General features: G+C 44.3%; 1 protein-coding gene across 2 annotated transcripts in view; it reads right to left on the bottom strand.

The window, feature by feature from the left end:
• Positions 1-15,703, bottom strand: part of LOC120539086 (bestrophin-3-like) — a 57,364-nt gene that overhangs the window by 28,219 nt on the left and 13,442 nt on the right. The window contains exon 3 of one of the 2 annotated variants that reach the window (XM_039768833.1): positions 13,812-13,906. The exons of the other annotated variant lie outside the window; for it this stretch is intronic. Coding sequence (XP_039624767.1) covers positions 13,812-13,906 — 95 coding nt within the window. The remainder of the gene's footprint in view (positions 1-13,811; positions 13,907-15,703) is intronic. 2 annotated transcript variants of the gene reach the window in all.

The following is a 15,703-nucleotide window of genomic DNA, read 5'->3' as shown; positions in this document are numbered from 1 at the left end:
GCCTCCATTTTTGAGTTTCAGCAGGTTCTACGGCTATGGTGATGTTTCTCGTTATCTTCTGAGAAGGTTTGACCTCTGACGTCATGAACGCGAACGTATTTAGGCCGTCATGTACAGATCCCTATTACCTGAGATTTGGATACAAAGGGCCTCACGTGCATTCACTTTTGTTTTGTTGTTCTCCGGCATTTTGAACCTCAGCTTTGAACTACAATTTATAGGTAGCATTTAGGAATTGTGAATATGTCAGATTGGCCTTTTAGTTACAACCTTGATGCGTTACTTTGACCACATGTTTTCTCTTGGCCCTTCTTTCTTAATCTCTTTTGGTCTCATTTGAAGCTGAACAAAAAGAAGAGTCAAAATTAAAAGAACCTGATGCAAAGCAGATGTTCTTTATCCTAACTAACCAAGAAGATTCTTTTGATGTGTTTTCGATCCAGCGCGGGACGTCTGACAATGCTGAATATCGGCATTTTATAGCGGAGATCCTCATGATGTCACACAACAAAATACTTTTTGTCACGTGACAGCAAAAAAAAAATGTCAACCTTCTGGGACAAAAAGCTGCTGAAACAGAACATCTCAAAACTCAGAATTATATTATAGAACAGCACCTCTACCATCACTTTCATTACTGTTGTGGATACTAGAATTTTGAATAATTATGAATTTTATGGTAAACTGTGTGACTGATCACTTACACCAGCTCCACTTACCTTTCGTAGTAAGTAAGAATTCTCTGTGTGCTCTGCCTTATAGTAAATGGCTTCGAAATGTAAACATACCAGAAGATGAAGGGGGAAAAAATGTGTCGTCATCACACATCCGTCGAAACCAAATGTCAAAAGGAGGCCTGAACACCAAGCGTGAAAAACCGTTGTCAAAACTAAAACAGGATTTTTGATTTTCACAAGTCCGAAATTTTGGATGCTTGTCACGTGCTAGAAGTAATAAGGCACTGCTAACGACAACATGGCCACAGGAATCCATAATTATACAAAATGGGAGCATAAAAATAAACAGACATACTGATAAAAAGAAATTACTTGAAAAAGCAAAATACTCAAAGAGGTTAAGGGGCCTAAAACTTCCAATTCATATCATTGCAAAACATTGTGTGGATTATATGTGTTATGTGCGGATTATCTGTCATGACTTTATTTATTTGTATTGTCTTAATTTCTTATCAGTGTTTCATGGCTCCATGACCTGGGTTTAGAATTAGTTATTCTTGTGCCATCTTGCATGTCATATAAGGTGACCAGAGGAGGTTTCGGTGTCAGGAAGGGCATCCGCCTTTAAGAACTTCAACTCATTCAACCCCCCATCATGATGAGGATAGTATTTCCCAATCTTAACCCTTTCGGCCCTGACATCCAATTACTAGTTCATATATTTGCAGCCGTTTTTGTAAAGCACAGGTATGTTTGCAGCCAATGGAATCAGGTGTGCTAGTGTTACCGCAGACTGGCATACAGTCCGCGAAACACGGAAGTAAAACAAGTAGTACTAAAGTATTTGACAACTATCTCTTATATATATTTCTCTTCTGGTTCGTCCTGCTTCCTCTTCAAACCTGGTCTTGCCCACACGGCATTTCTCGATTCCTATTCGTCCTCTTCCAAACCCTTCCCCTCGCTGCCTGTGGCCTCTAATACACCCCTACGCTACTTTTCTCGAGTCCTATTCCTCCTTTGGACTACCGCGTTCCCTGCTCCTCTCTCATGACCCCATCGGTGTCACGTCACTGCTCGATATCTAGCCTGACTGTGTGAACTTTCACTTTGGCCATGTGTGTGCCTGGGAGTCTTTTCCGCAGCCTACAGGAAGGTAGACTCTTGAACATTAGCATTTGTTTCGCTCCTTGCTATTTTCGTTATACTGCGACGGTTGTTTCCTGAGCCTTTGTTATAAAATGAACGACAGTATCTTCTCTGTCGACGGGTTTTTATGCAACATATTCCGGGATCCGGCAACTGCCTGTTCCTATCAGTGGGTTATTTCTTGACACAAATGGTTGACAAAGGCAATGCACTCTCACTACGACATAAGAGAGTAGATTTCGTTGCATCACATTGGGACAGATTTGGAGAAGTTCTTCCTGTTATTCTTTCCAACTCAAGTCGAGTTATCGCAACAAGTCAGGAGTACTATCAATACATGGCAACATCTGGAGTTTATGGTGGTGAAGCTGAAATTCAAGCTCTTTCCGAGATTCGATCTTTTGACTCATTCATTATCTGTCGTCTTCAGCAAAACACCTGTTCACAACTGCGTCTTTCAAGAACTGTTTCATTCTTCTTGATTTCTGAATTCCTTTCTCACCGTTTTCCGGTCCTATTCTTACACCGCCATATGTTACGGCGGGTGTCCACCAGTTGTATAATAATAGTGAATTTTTTTTTTTGTTTTTCATTTTTGAGCTTCCTAGACACCCCAAAGGTAGAATATCTCACAAAATAATTTTTCCCATAAAAACAGAAAATCCAGGGCCGTAAGGGTTAAACATGTCTCCCTTAATCTGTCTTAGCTCCCTTATAGTTGGTTATGTGGTTGGGGAACCGTAAAGTGCAAAGTGTGGGGTTGATATTGGCCTTCAGTCCTGGATCCTTATAATCTACTATAATCGAATACGATTCGGAGACGGGGAACACTTAAGTTAAGTTTCGAGTCGAAACGTCATCAAGCGACATGTTTAGGCTCCAATGAATACCAAACGAAAAATCAAATCAGACCTTCAGGACAATAAAACAGTAGAATTTAACTCCATAAAAGCTGAGTAAGAAAAACTGGACAACAAAGAGCAGAAGACGCTCCGCAAAGGTAAACCTCCAGACGTATTTTGTCTGTATTGTGTGCATTGATCAACAGCAAAACGCTTCAGAAACTTCACGATCATACAGTAAGCCATGCACTTTAATGGCACCACTCTCCACACCCAAGTGCAGGGGGTCCCAGAGGAAAATGGCATTCGTGCAGCAGGTCACAATCAGTGTGGTGAACTCCTCCACATTTCTTGCCACAGTTTGCTTGCCCACCATAACAAGACTTGTGGGCTTTACTGCTTTCTTGGAATTCTAAATGTAACTAACCTGTTTTTTTTTCTTTATAATATTCTAATATTTAAACCAGACAATGAATTTATATTAAAATGAACAATAAAGATGCACTTTGGAGAGTCTGAGAATCACAAAGCGTCGCTCATATATCTGGAGGCGCATGTCCACCGTCACTTACATGACCACCGTGCATATTTGATTTTTGCCGGTCGGACGAAAGAGTTTATTAAATGAGTTGTAAATTGTACACATATACAGGGTGAGTCCAAAATTATATTAAGATTTGAATGGCGCAAACAATTTATTCACAAAACATACCTCATATGTGCCAGATGATTTACAGGAATGTCTCAACCTGTTCGCCATCATGTTCAACACACAAAACACCAACGAGCCCGGACACATGATAGATGATACCACAGTCTGTATTCTGTCCTTCAGGTCATTGATATCACAAACTTTCCTGTTATACGCGCACTCCTTCACTATACCCCGTAGCCAGAAATCACAGATGAAGTTCAAACCAAGCATCAGAATGAGAAGAAAGGGGACTGATGTGACTTTGAACGTGGTGCGGCTGTTGGTGCCAGATGGGCAGGACTGAGGATTTCAGAAATGGCTGATCTAATGAGATTTTCACACACAACCATCTCTACGATTTACAGAGAATGGTCCAAAAAAGGGAAAATATCTAACGAGTGGCAGATCTCTGGGTGAAAATGCCTTGTTGATGCCAGCGATCAGAGTAGAATGGCCAGACTGGTTTGAGCTGATAGAAAGGCAACAGGAACTGAAATAAGCACTCGATACAACCAAGGTATGCAGAACAGCATCTCTGAACACACAACATGTCAAACCTTGAAGCAGATGAGGACCTACAGCAGAAGGAGAACCACACCGGGTGTCACTCGTGTCAACAAAGAACAGAAAACTGAGACTATAATTCATGATGTAGCATGGTCTGATAAGTCTCAGTTTCTACTGCAACATTCAGATGGTAGGCCAGATAACATGAAAGCAAGGGTCCATCCTGCTTTGTATCAACGGTTCAGGCTGGTGGTCTAATGGTGTGGAGGATATTTTCTCGGCACACTTTGAACCCCTTAGTACCAACTGAGCATCGTTTAAATACCACAGCCTATCCAAGTCTTATTGCTGACCATGACCATCCTTTTATGACCGTCTTCTGATGGCTCCTTCCAGCAGGATAACGCACCATGTCACAAAGCTCAGGTCATCTCAAAATGGTTTCTTGATCCTGACATGGCCTCCAGTGTCACCAGATCTCAATCCAGTAGGGATGTGGTGGAACGAGAGACTCACATCATGGATGTGCAGCCGACAAATCTGCAGCAACTGCTTCATACTATTATGTTGATACGGACCAGAATCCCTGAGGAATGTTTCCAGCACCTTGCTGAATTTATGCCATGAAGAATTACGGAAGTTCTGGAAGCAAAAGGGGGTCCAACCTGCTACTAGCATGGTGTACCTAATAAAGTGGCCGGGGAATGTATAAATTAATAAAAAATGATTTTATTTGAATACACACAAATGTACATATAGATCAAAATAATGTACATATTATATATTTGTGTTGTAAGCAGCGACGACCACCATCACACCATTCTCCAGACTTTCCATACATTAGATTAGATAAAATGGGGAAATTCACATGGCATGGCAGACTCTAAATGAATCAAGAGAATCGATTCACTTAAATATGTAGTTAGAAGGAATCGAAGCAGTAAAGTGAATTGAAATACCCGTCGCTACACAACTCGAGACACGGCTTTTTCAAGGCCCACCACTTTCTAGTCAGCCGCAAAGCTCTCTGGGTAAAACACTTAAAGGCTACATGCACTTCACTAACAAGACCATTGAAAAATAAAAAAGACATTACCTTTAAGATGTGAATACACTAAAGCAAAATCACATTTCCTTCTACATGCACATTTTGGTAAAATGGTTTCTATGAAATTCATACCCATATACAGGATCAACAGGGATATCACCAACTCTTACCTTACAAAGAGTTTTGGTTAATGTTACTGTAACATCCGGCTTAGCCATCCCTCATTCAGGCATATTTATTTAGCGTAAGCAGGTTGCAGGTCCAATGAAAATGGATGACCTTCTAAGTGGAGGGTTCAGCTTTTTAGTGACACCCACAAAACATCACGCATACAGCCATGCAGTCTCTACAGACTGGCAGTAGACCGGGTCTTAGTGAAGAGCGCTTGGTGACTTTCAGTGTGGCACTGTCACAGGGTGCCACCTTTCCAACAAGTCAGTTGCTCTGCTAGAGCTGCCCGACTCAACTGTGAGGACCGCTTATTGTGAAGTGAAGCGACAACAGTAGTAGGCAACAAAAGTTCACTGAATGGGACCTCCAAGTGCTGAAGTGTACAATAATCAATTCTAACCTTCCTCTGGAAACAAAGCCAGCACAAGAACTGTCAACTGGGAGCTCCGTGAGATGGGTTTTGTGAAAGAAAAATGAACTTCTTGCAAGCTACTAAGGGTTAATAGCAGACAAAGGCATTTTGCTCTAACGGCTGGTTATTCATACAGGCGTCTGTCATAAGACGGGGTGCAGTAAGCTGACCGAGGAGAACTTCCAGTTTCTTTAGAAATGCGTCTATTTGACACAAGAGAGCTGACCTTTCCTTCATTAGGGTCTATCTGAGCAGTGAAAAAAATAAGAACAGACGGCCCATTAGGGTAATACAATAAAATGCTTAAGTAAATGATATTATGTTTTTTGTTATAAATAAGGGGAAGGGGGAGGAAGAAGAACTTTATCAGGAGTGATGAATCAATCTTTGCCATCTGCCAGTCTGGGTTTGCTGGATGGCAGGAGAGTATTATCTGCTGATTGTAAAGTTTGGTGGAAGAAGAGGAAGAGGTGAAGGAGGAATAATAGCCAGAGGTCACTTCTCATGGTTTTGGCTGGGAAATAGGACTATTGACCTACTGTACGCTAAACATTAAAGATGCATACAGCGCCACCCTGCTGCCTGCGCTTGGGAAAGCAGATCATAACCTGGTTCTGCTTCAGCCTCAATACAAACCGAGAGTGAAGACGCTACCTACAACCACACACTCATTCAGGTAGTGGTCCCCTGAGGCAGAGCAGGCTCTGAGAGACTGCTTTGGAATTACGGACTGGGATATATTGCTGGGGTCACATAGTGAGAACATTGATGAGGTTGTTGACTGCACAACTGATTACATCAACTTCTGTTTGGACATTGTAGTTTCAGTAAGAACAGTACGCTGCTATGCTAAAAACAAGCCATGGATTACAAGTGACATCAAAGGGCCTTTTGAACCAGAAGAAAAGGGCTTTTAAAGGCGGTGATCAGCATGAGCTCAAGCGCGTGCAGAAGGAACTCGAGTCCAGCTCAGGGCGCGAAGGAGCAGTACAGGAGAAAGCTGGAGCAGAAGTTGCAGAATAACAGCATGAAGGAAGTGTGGGATGGGATGAAGATTATCACTGGCTGCAGCTCTAAGTGGAGTGCCACCATCGAGAGAGAAGTGGAGAGAGCAAACCAAATGAGCAACTTCAACAGGTTTGACCTCCTAACCCATTCTCACCTCGGAGTACTTCATCCTCCAACCATCCTTCTGCTGATCCCAGCATAGGTGAGACATCCCCACCCACAATTACAGCAGCCCATGTGAGCAGAGAACTGAGAAGATGTCGTGCCAGCAAAGCAGCGGGTCCAGATGGAGTATCGCCACGACTGCTGAAGGTCTGTGCGTTGGAGCTGGGGAGTCCTCTACAGCGCATCTTCAACCTGAGCCTGGAACAGGGGAGAGTCCTGAGGCATTGGAAAACATCTTGTCACCCCAGTCCCAAAGGTGTCACGTCCTAGTGAGCTGAATGACTTCAGGCCTGTCGCCCTGACGTCACATGTGATGAAGACCATGGAGCGGCTGCTGCTTCACCACCTGAGGCCACAGGTCCGCCACGCCCTCGACCCTCTGCAGTTTGCATACCAGGAGAAGGTGGGAGCGGAGGATGCCATCATCTATATGCTACACCGATCCCTCTCCCACTTGGACAGAGGCAGTGGTGCTGTAAGAATTATGTTTCTGGACATCTCTAGAGCCTTCAACACCATCCAACCTCTGCTCCTTAGGGACAAGCTGACAGAGATGGGAGTAGATTCACACCTGGTGGCATGGATCATGGACTATCTTACAGACAGACCTCAGTATGTGCGTCTCGGGAACTGCAGGTCTGACATTGTGGTCAGCAACACAGGAGCGCCGCAGGGGACTGTACTTTCTCCGGTCCTGTTCAGCCAACATACATCGGACTTCCAATACGATTCGGAGTCCTGCCACGTGCAAAAGTTCACTGATGACACTGCTATGGTGGGCTGCATCAGGAGTGGGCACGAGGAGGAGTACAGAAAGTTAATCAAAGACTTTGTTAAATGGTGCGACTCAAACCACTTACACCTGAACACCAGCAAGACCAAGGAACTGGTGGTTAATTTTAGAAGGCCCAGGCCCCTCGCGGACCCCGTGATCATCAGAGGTGACTGTGCAGAGGGTGCAGACCTATAAATACCTGGGAGTGCAGCTGGATGATAAATTGGACTGGACTGCCAATACTGATGCTCTGTGTAAGAGAGGACAGAGCCGACTATACTTCATTAGAAGGCTGGCGTCCTTCAACATCTGCAATAAGATGCTGCAGATGTTCTATCAGATGGTTGTGGCGAGCACCCTCTTCTATGCAGTGGTGTGCTGGGGAGGCAGCATAAAGAAGAAGGACACCTCACGCGTGGACAAACTGGTGAGGAAGGCAGGCTCTATTGTAGGCACGGAGCTGGACAGTTTGACATCCATGGCAGAGCGACGGGCGCTGAGCAGACTCCTGTCAATCATGGAGAATCCACTGCAGCCACTGAACAGGATCATCTCCAGACAGAGGAGCAGCTTCAGAGACAGACTGCTGTCACCGTCCTGCTCACTGACAGACTGAGGAGACCCCACACTATGAGACTCTTCAATTACAGCTGGGGGGGTAAACGTTAACATTATACAAAGTTATTGTCTGTTTTTACATGCATTTTTATTACTCTTTAATTTCATATTTTTTATTTGTTTTTGTATCAGTATGTTGCTGCTGGAGTATGTGAATTTCCCCTTGGGATTAATAAAGTATCTATCTATCTATCAGTGGAGGGAAATCTTAAAGCTACAGCATACAGTGACGTTTGAAACTTCTTTCAGGTCCATACAGAAGCTGCAAGTGGATGAACATAACTGGCCTGCACAGAGTCCCTATTGTCCTCAACCCCGCTGAGCACTTTAGCATGAACTGGAAGGCCAACTTATTGCCTGATATGTGTGCTCGACCTCACTACTCTACTTGTGAATAAACGGATTTGAGTTCTTGCAGGCTGTGGTGGGCTGGCGCCCTGCCCGGGGTTTATTTCCTGCCTTGTGTAAGAAAGAAAAGAAAGAAGGATAGATAGATATAAAAGGCACTATATAATAGATAGACAGATATGAAAGGCACAATATAATAGATAGATAGATAGATAGATAGATAGATAGATAGATAGGAAAGGCACTATATGATAGATAGATAGATAGATAGATAGATAGATAGATAGATAGATAGGAAAGGCACTATATGATAGATAGATAGATATTGTGATGGACAGCCACAGCCACTACAGAATGGAAGGGCTAAGGGAGAGGGCATTGATGAGGCAATACCTCCCTGGGACACTAGAGGGCAGCCCTCCTGGGCCGCTGTGGTACCACAGATTCCCGCAGGGCATGTCGGGAACTGGAGTTTGGTGAAGCCCTGTTGGGTTCTGTGGGGGCCGCCAGGGAGAGCTGCAGAGCCCTGTAGAGGACCTCCAGCACACCTGGGAGTGATTCCAGGTAATAGTGATGAGCCACCTGGAACACACCCGGGACCTGAATAAGAGGAGCCGCCTCACTCCATTGAGGGGCCAGAGTCGAGAGAAAGAAGACAAAGCCTGAGGAGGAGTGGAGCGGATAGACTGGCGGCAAGGAAAAAAAAAAGGAAGGGACTAGGTTGTATATTGCTGTGTTGTTAATGTGCATAAACTGTAAATGAACACGGGTGTTGAGTGAACCTGTGTCCTGCCTGTCTATGTCTGGGGGTTAGGGTGGTAGTATGCCCCCTAGTGGCTTACAATAGATAGGTAGATAGCTAGATAGATAGGACAGACATGGGTCTGAATACAAACCAGAATGACTGAAAAGGTAGAAAAGTCAAAAAAAAAGAAAATATCTGACTTGGCAGTGCCAGTCCCAGTGCTGCGTTATCGGTTGATATAAAGGAGCCCCAGTCACATTTTTTGACACAATTCTGCTGAAAGATTAAATGGTTGAAACTACTCACTGTTAATGTGTCACAGAGGGGATGTGTCTCATTGTTCATAATGGCACTCCGTTTGTTTTAATTATATCCTTTACTGCGACCTCGAGGGGGTCCAGAGTGTGTCCCATAACTGAGCCTGCCATTTTAATTAGCTTTTTGATTCGGTGGGCCTCTCTTGAAGTGATGTTACCAACCCAGCACATCATGCTGGTCATCACAGAGTTGTAGAAGATGTGAAGGATGCCTCTTCCCACATTAAATGAGCACAGTCTCCTAAGTTAAATAGAGCCTGCTCTGCCCCTTTCTTATATAGTTCCAGTGTGTTCTGAGGCCAAGCCAACTGATCATTAATGTGGACCCCCAAGTACTTGTAGGAGTGGACCACCTCTACATCCACTCCATGAGACATAGAGGCTCTTTGGTGCAGTGAAAGTCAATAAGCAGTTCCTTGGTTTTCAGACCATTCTCTTTGCACCAAGAAACACACTTTTCCACCTGACTCCTCTCCTCTGTCTCATCCCCCTTTATCAATACAACCTATCAGTGCAGAATCTTCTGAGAATTTCTGCAAGTAACCTGACATGTTATATTTCTATTCTGAGGTGTACAAAATGAAGAGTAAAGCAAACAGGCCTGTTCATGTGGTGCTCCAGTGTTGCTCACACAGTCATTGAGTCTTTCGTCAACACCAGGACACCACAGGCTCATCCACCTGCAGCTCTCTGAGTTTACCCCTTCACATGGATGACTGGATGGTATTGAAGGCACCGGACACATCAAAAAACAAAATCCTCACAGTCTTGCCAGCTTTGTGCGGGTGAGAATAAGCCCTGTGGTATGGACTGATAATTGCATCCTCCGCTCCAATCTTTGTCTAATAGACAAACTTCAGTAGGTCTAGGTTTTCTACCACAATGAACTCATATAGTCCAGGAGTAGTCTCTCAAAGGTCTTCATGATGTGAGATGTTGGTGTCACTGGTCTGTAGTCATTAGGTGAAGAGTCACCAGCCTTCTTCGGAACAGGAACAAAGCAGGATGCTTTCCAAACAAGTGGCAATTTCTAAAGCCTTAGGGACAGGCAGGTGACAGGTGACACCACAAAGGTGGTCAGCCCAAGCCTTCAGAACTCGAGGACTGACTCCACCTGATCCCAAGACTTTTCCTGTGTGTAGCTTCTTCAGTTGTCTCCATACTTTGTCCATACTGGTCAGAGGTGAACTCGTCACTAGCCATTCCAGTTGATGTGGTAGTAGTTGTTGATGTAGTAGGGATGGTGAGGGGAGACTGGTCATTTGAAGAAGGTGGCAGTGTGAGGGAAAATAAGAATTCAGAAATTGGTTCAGGATGTTTCCCCTTCTAACATCTGAGCTCAGGATTACATGAGTCCAGTAATTATACTCGGTCTATTCCAGATATCCTTCATGTTATTCTGAGCGAGTCTGTATTCTATTTTAGAATTGTGAGCTTCCTTTCCTTCACTCACACAAACTGCACGTCCTTCAGTGCCTCTTTGTCACCGGATCTGAATGCTCTTCTTTTCTTCTCATTCGGGAGACCTTTTAGTTCTTTAGAAATTCAGGACTTGTTATTTGGACATCAACACACTGTCTTTGTGGGTACCGCTGTGTCGATGCAGACGTCCCTATAGTCTGTGATCCACTGACAGAGACCCTCAATGCTGTCCCCATGTGACTCGTACATCATTTCCCAGTATGTCATTTGTCATTCAGACCCATTTCAGCCTCCGCGTCCTCGCTATTCTGGTGCTAACAGTTTGTCATCTAATAACAGGCTTGTGGCTGGGATGAATCAGGTTGTGGTCAGATTTGCCTAAAGGTGCCAGTAGTTCACATTTAACGGCATCTTTTACACGTATTGCTTAACAGCGCAGAGGGCTGCACAAAGGTGTTCTAGGTAAGGTACAGCGCATCATCACTTTTTCCACATTTTGTTATGTTACAGCCTTATTCCAAAATGGATTCAATTCATTTTTTTCCTCAGAATTCTACACACAACACCCCATAATGACAACGTGAAAAAAGTTTACTTGACGTTTTTGCAAATTTATTAAAAATAAAAAAAACTGATAAAGCACATGTACATAAGTATTCACAGCCTTTGCCATGAAGCTCCAAATTGAGCTCAGGTGCATCCTGTTTCCCCTGATCATCTGTGAGATGTTTGATTGGAGTCCACCTGTGGTAAATTCAGTTGACTGGACATGATTTGGAAAGGCACACACCTGTCTACAGAAGGTCCCACAGTTGACAGTTCATGTCAGAGCACAAACCAAGCATGAAGTCAAAGGAATTGTCTGTAGACCTCCGAGACAGGATCATCTCGAAGCACAAATCTGGGGAAGGTTACAGAAAAATTTCTGCTGCTTTGAAGGTCCCAATGAGCACAGTGGCCTCCATCATCTGTAAGTGGAAGAAGTTTGAAACCACCAGGACTCTTCCTAGAGCTGGCCAGCCATCTAAACTGAGCGATCGGGGGAGAAGGGCCTTAGTCAGGGAGGTGACCAAGAACCCGATGGTCACTCTGTCAGAGCTCCAGATGTCCTCTGTGGAGAGAGGAGAACCTTCCAGGAGGACAACCATCTCTGCAGCAATCCACCAATCAGGCCTGTATGGTAGAGTGGCCAGACGGAAGCCACTCCTTAGTAAGAGGCACATGGCAGCCCGCCTGGAGTTTGCCAAAAGGCACCTGAAGGACTCTCAGACCATGAGAAACACAATTCTCTGGTCTGATGAGACAAAGACTGAATTCTTTGGTGTGAATGCCAGGCGTCACGTTTGGAGGAAACCAGGCACTGCTCATCACCAGGCCAATACCATCCCTACAGTGAAGCATGGTGGTGGCAGCATCAGGAACTGGGAGACTAGTCAGGATAAAGGGAAAGATGACTGCAGCAATGTACAGAGACATCCTGGATGAAAACCTGCTCCAGAGGGCTCCTGACCTCAGACTGGGGCGACGGTTCATCTTTCAGCAGGACAACAACCCTAAACACACAGCCAAGATATCAAAGGAGTGGCTTCAGGACAACTCTGTGAATGTCCTTGAGTGGCCCAGCCAGAGCCCAGACTTGAATCCGATTGAACATCTCTGGAGAGATCTTAAAATGGCTGTGTACCGATGCTTCCCATCCAACCTGATGGAGCTTGAGAGGTGCTGCAAAGAGGAATGGGCCAAACTGGCCAAGGATAGGTGTGCCAAGCTTGTGGCATCATATTCAAAAAGACTTGAGGCTGAAATTGCTGCCAAAGGTGCATCGACAAAGTATTGAGCAAAGGCTGTGAATACTTATATACAGTATATGTAATTTTCTCAGTTTTTTTTTATTTTTAATAAATTTGCAAAAACCTCAAGTAAACTTTTTTCACGTTGTCATTATGGGGTGTTGTGTGTAGAATTCTGAGGAAAAAAATGAATTGAATCCATTTTGGAATAGGGCTGTAACATAACAAAATGTGGAAAAAGTGATGTGCTGTGAATACTTTTCGGATGCACTGTAACTTCAGCTACAGCCTCAGCCCATCTATTTCTCTTTTCCATACTGTCATTGGCCAGACCAGCCTATCTTCTGGTTGTGTGGCCCAAAGCACCAGCTTTTCTTCATTCTCTAAGGTCACATTGTACGCATTACAGTTCCAGATGACTGCTCACTGGTTGCCAACTAAGAGTCAAACCGAGGGGCGTCTCAGAGCACCTTGCCGGAGTCACTGGGTATGTTGTGGGCACACATCGCAACCTTCCACAAGTCGCAGAGGTTATGTCAAGAAAAGCTATGACTGAAGATCACTGGTAAACCTGTTTAGTGCAACACCAGTCTAAGGGAAGTGAATCCATTTGTCACGAGTGTCTCCCTGTACTTTACCATCTTAACATAAAACTGGCCGGTGTAGAATGTCTCTGATCCAGTCTAGAAGAACAAACCTACGTCTATTACTTTAATAAACCGAGCTCATTTGTGCAACGAGACGCCACACCATGAATCACACTTTATACTGTCTAACAGAAAGACTCGGCAGAGTGAATTAATGAATGAATGAACACGCGCCACGTTTATTTATATGCCCAAGCTGTCTAAACGGACAAAAAGCATACGCGACCACAGTAAACTGTGGCAAGAAATTCAAGCAACACAACACAGGATGTGTCAGAAGCGACGCCCTGATCAAGAGCAGACCAGGCCTCAGACGTGGCAGATCCCAAACTGTTAGCCCACACAAGTTGGGTGCAGCGTTCGTGTGAGCGGGCAGTTGTTAGAGTGACAGCCCCACTTCAAGCTCTCCGCTGATCTAAAGGCTCACAGCACACTCAGGCAAAGGCAGCCGTGTCCAGACTCCATCCAATACTCACCCAAGACAAACGTGACCGGGATTTGTTCTGCATACTTATCGCAGTAAAGAGACACCTTTTCAAAGTAACGCTTTTGCGTCTCTGAAAGAAAAAACCTGAAGTGGACAAAACACAAACATTGTTCTAAGTCATGGAAATTGATTTTTAAAGTGTACATACCGTGTATAGGGCACAGAGCAGGACATCGCTAGCATGCCAGTCCCATCGTTATCAATATGTTTTTGAAAGTGTTTGGGGAAGTTCACAAATTTTCCTATCTGTCTTATTCCATTACAGGGTCATTTTAGAGGTGGAGATCATCCTTAGTGCAGCATTGGGCACAAAACGGAAACGAGCACTGGATGGGACGCCATTTCACCAAGGACGCAGTCGCAATCATGCTGGAGCAATTTAGGGTCTCTAATTAAATGGCAAACCAGGGAATGTCTTAACTCTCTTAGTGACTTCTATGGAAGTGTTAATATAAGTAGTGACGGTGTGCTATGCTGAAAATGTATGTAATGGTTCAATTTACAACATGACTTGAAGACCATATATGCCTTGATGGTGAGTTAGCAGATGTTTTTACAGATATCTTTAACATCTCTCTCTCCACCAGTCTGTATGTACCTACACAGTTTAAGGGTGCCACCGTCATTCCTGCGCCCAAAAGAACAACTGTAACCTGCCTCAACGACTATTGGCCTGTGGCACAGACCTCTTTCATAATGAAACGCTTTGAACGACTAGCCCCCCACCTTCACTGGACCCTTTACACTTTGTATCGCGCCAATCGGTCCACAGATGAGGTGATCACACTTGTCCTACACACCATACTATCTCACCTGGAGAAAAAGAACAACTATGCCAGAATTTTGTTTATTGACATCATCAGTTCAGCCTTAAATTCAATCATCCCACAGCAGCTACTAGTGGAACTCTCTCTGCTTGGATTGAAAACCTTACCTTGTAAGTGGATCTTGGACTTCTTGACAAAAACACAACAGACAGTACATGTTGGCAGTAAGACATTGTGCAACAATCAAGCTGGGCATGGGGGCCCCTCAGGGCTGGGTGCTCAGTCCATTGCTCATTACTCTGCTAATCCTTGACTAGACTGCCAAATCCAGCCCAAACCAGCTCATTAAGTTTGCCGATTTTACAACAGTAGTAGGACACATCAGTAATGGAAACAAAATATCTTACAGAGCAGAGGTGGAGCAGTTGGTGAGCTGGTGTGGGGACAACAATCTGTCCCTTAATGTCAACAAGACAAAAGAGTTGATGGTGGACTTCAGAACAAATGCTGAACATCACCCACTGCATACAGTGGCCTTCCTGTGGAAAGGGTCAGCAGCACAAAATTACTGGGCATCTGCATCACTGAAGATCTCTCTTCGACTCTCAATGCCAGGTCAAGAAAGCTCAGCAGGGGTTGCACTTCCTTAGAAGGATTAAGCGAGTTAGAATTCTAAACCCCCAATCCACACCACCTTTAGCTGGGGCACTATTGAGAGATTCCTGGCAAGCTGCATCATATCTCGATTCGGAAACTGCAGGACGGCTGAGAGGGTTATCAGGGTCTCTCTCCCCTCCATTTTTAAGGAGAGATGCAAGAAGAAGGCCCTATGCATTGTGAGAGACTCTTCACACCCCTCTCATGGACTGTTCGATCTCTTGCCATCTGGGAAGCGATATCGCTCAATAAAATCAAGAACATCCAGAATGTGCAATACCTTCTATCCACCTGCTAAACCTTCTTTAATGAACACATCATGAGCCATCAATTATACACATAATCACGAGGGACATTCAAAAATTTTCCACACTTTCATTGGATACAGTGAAGGCAGGAGGAGTAGTAATTGTGCATTAAAAAGTTGGTATAATGTTAAGAAAATTACATCAAAAAT

Source organism: Polypterus senegalus, chromosome 11 (assembly GCF_016835505.1).
Source record: "Polypterus senegalus isolate Bchr_013 chromosome 11, ASM1683550v1, whole genome shotgun sequence".
Classification (NCBI taxonomy): domain Eukaryota; kingdom Metazoa; phylum Chordata; class Cladistia; order Polypteriformes; family Polypteridae; genus Polypterus; species Polypterus senegalus.
This window is presented reverse-complemented; position numbering and strand designations above follow the sequence as displayed.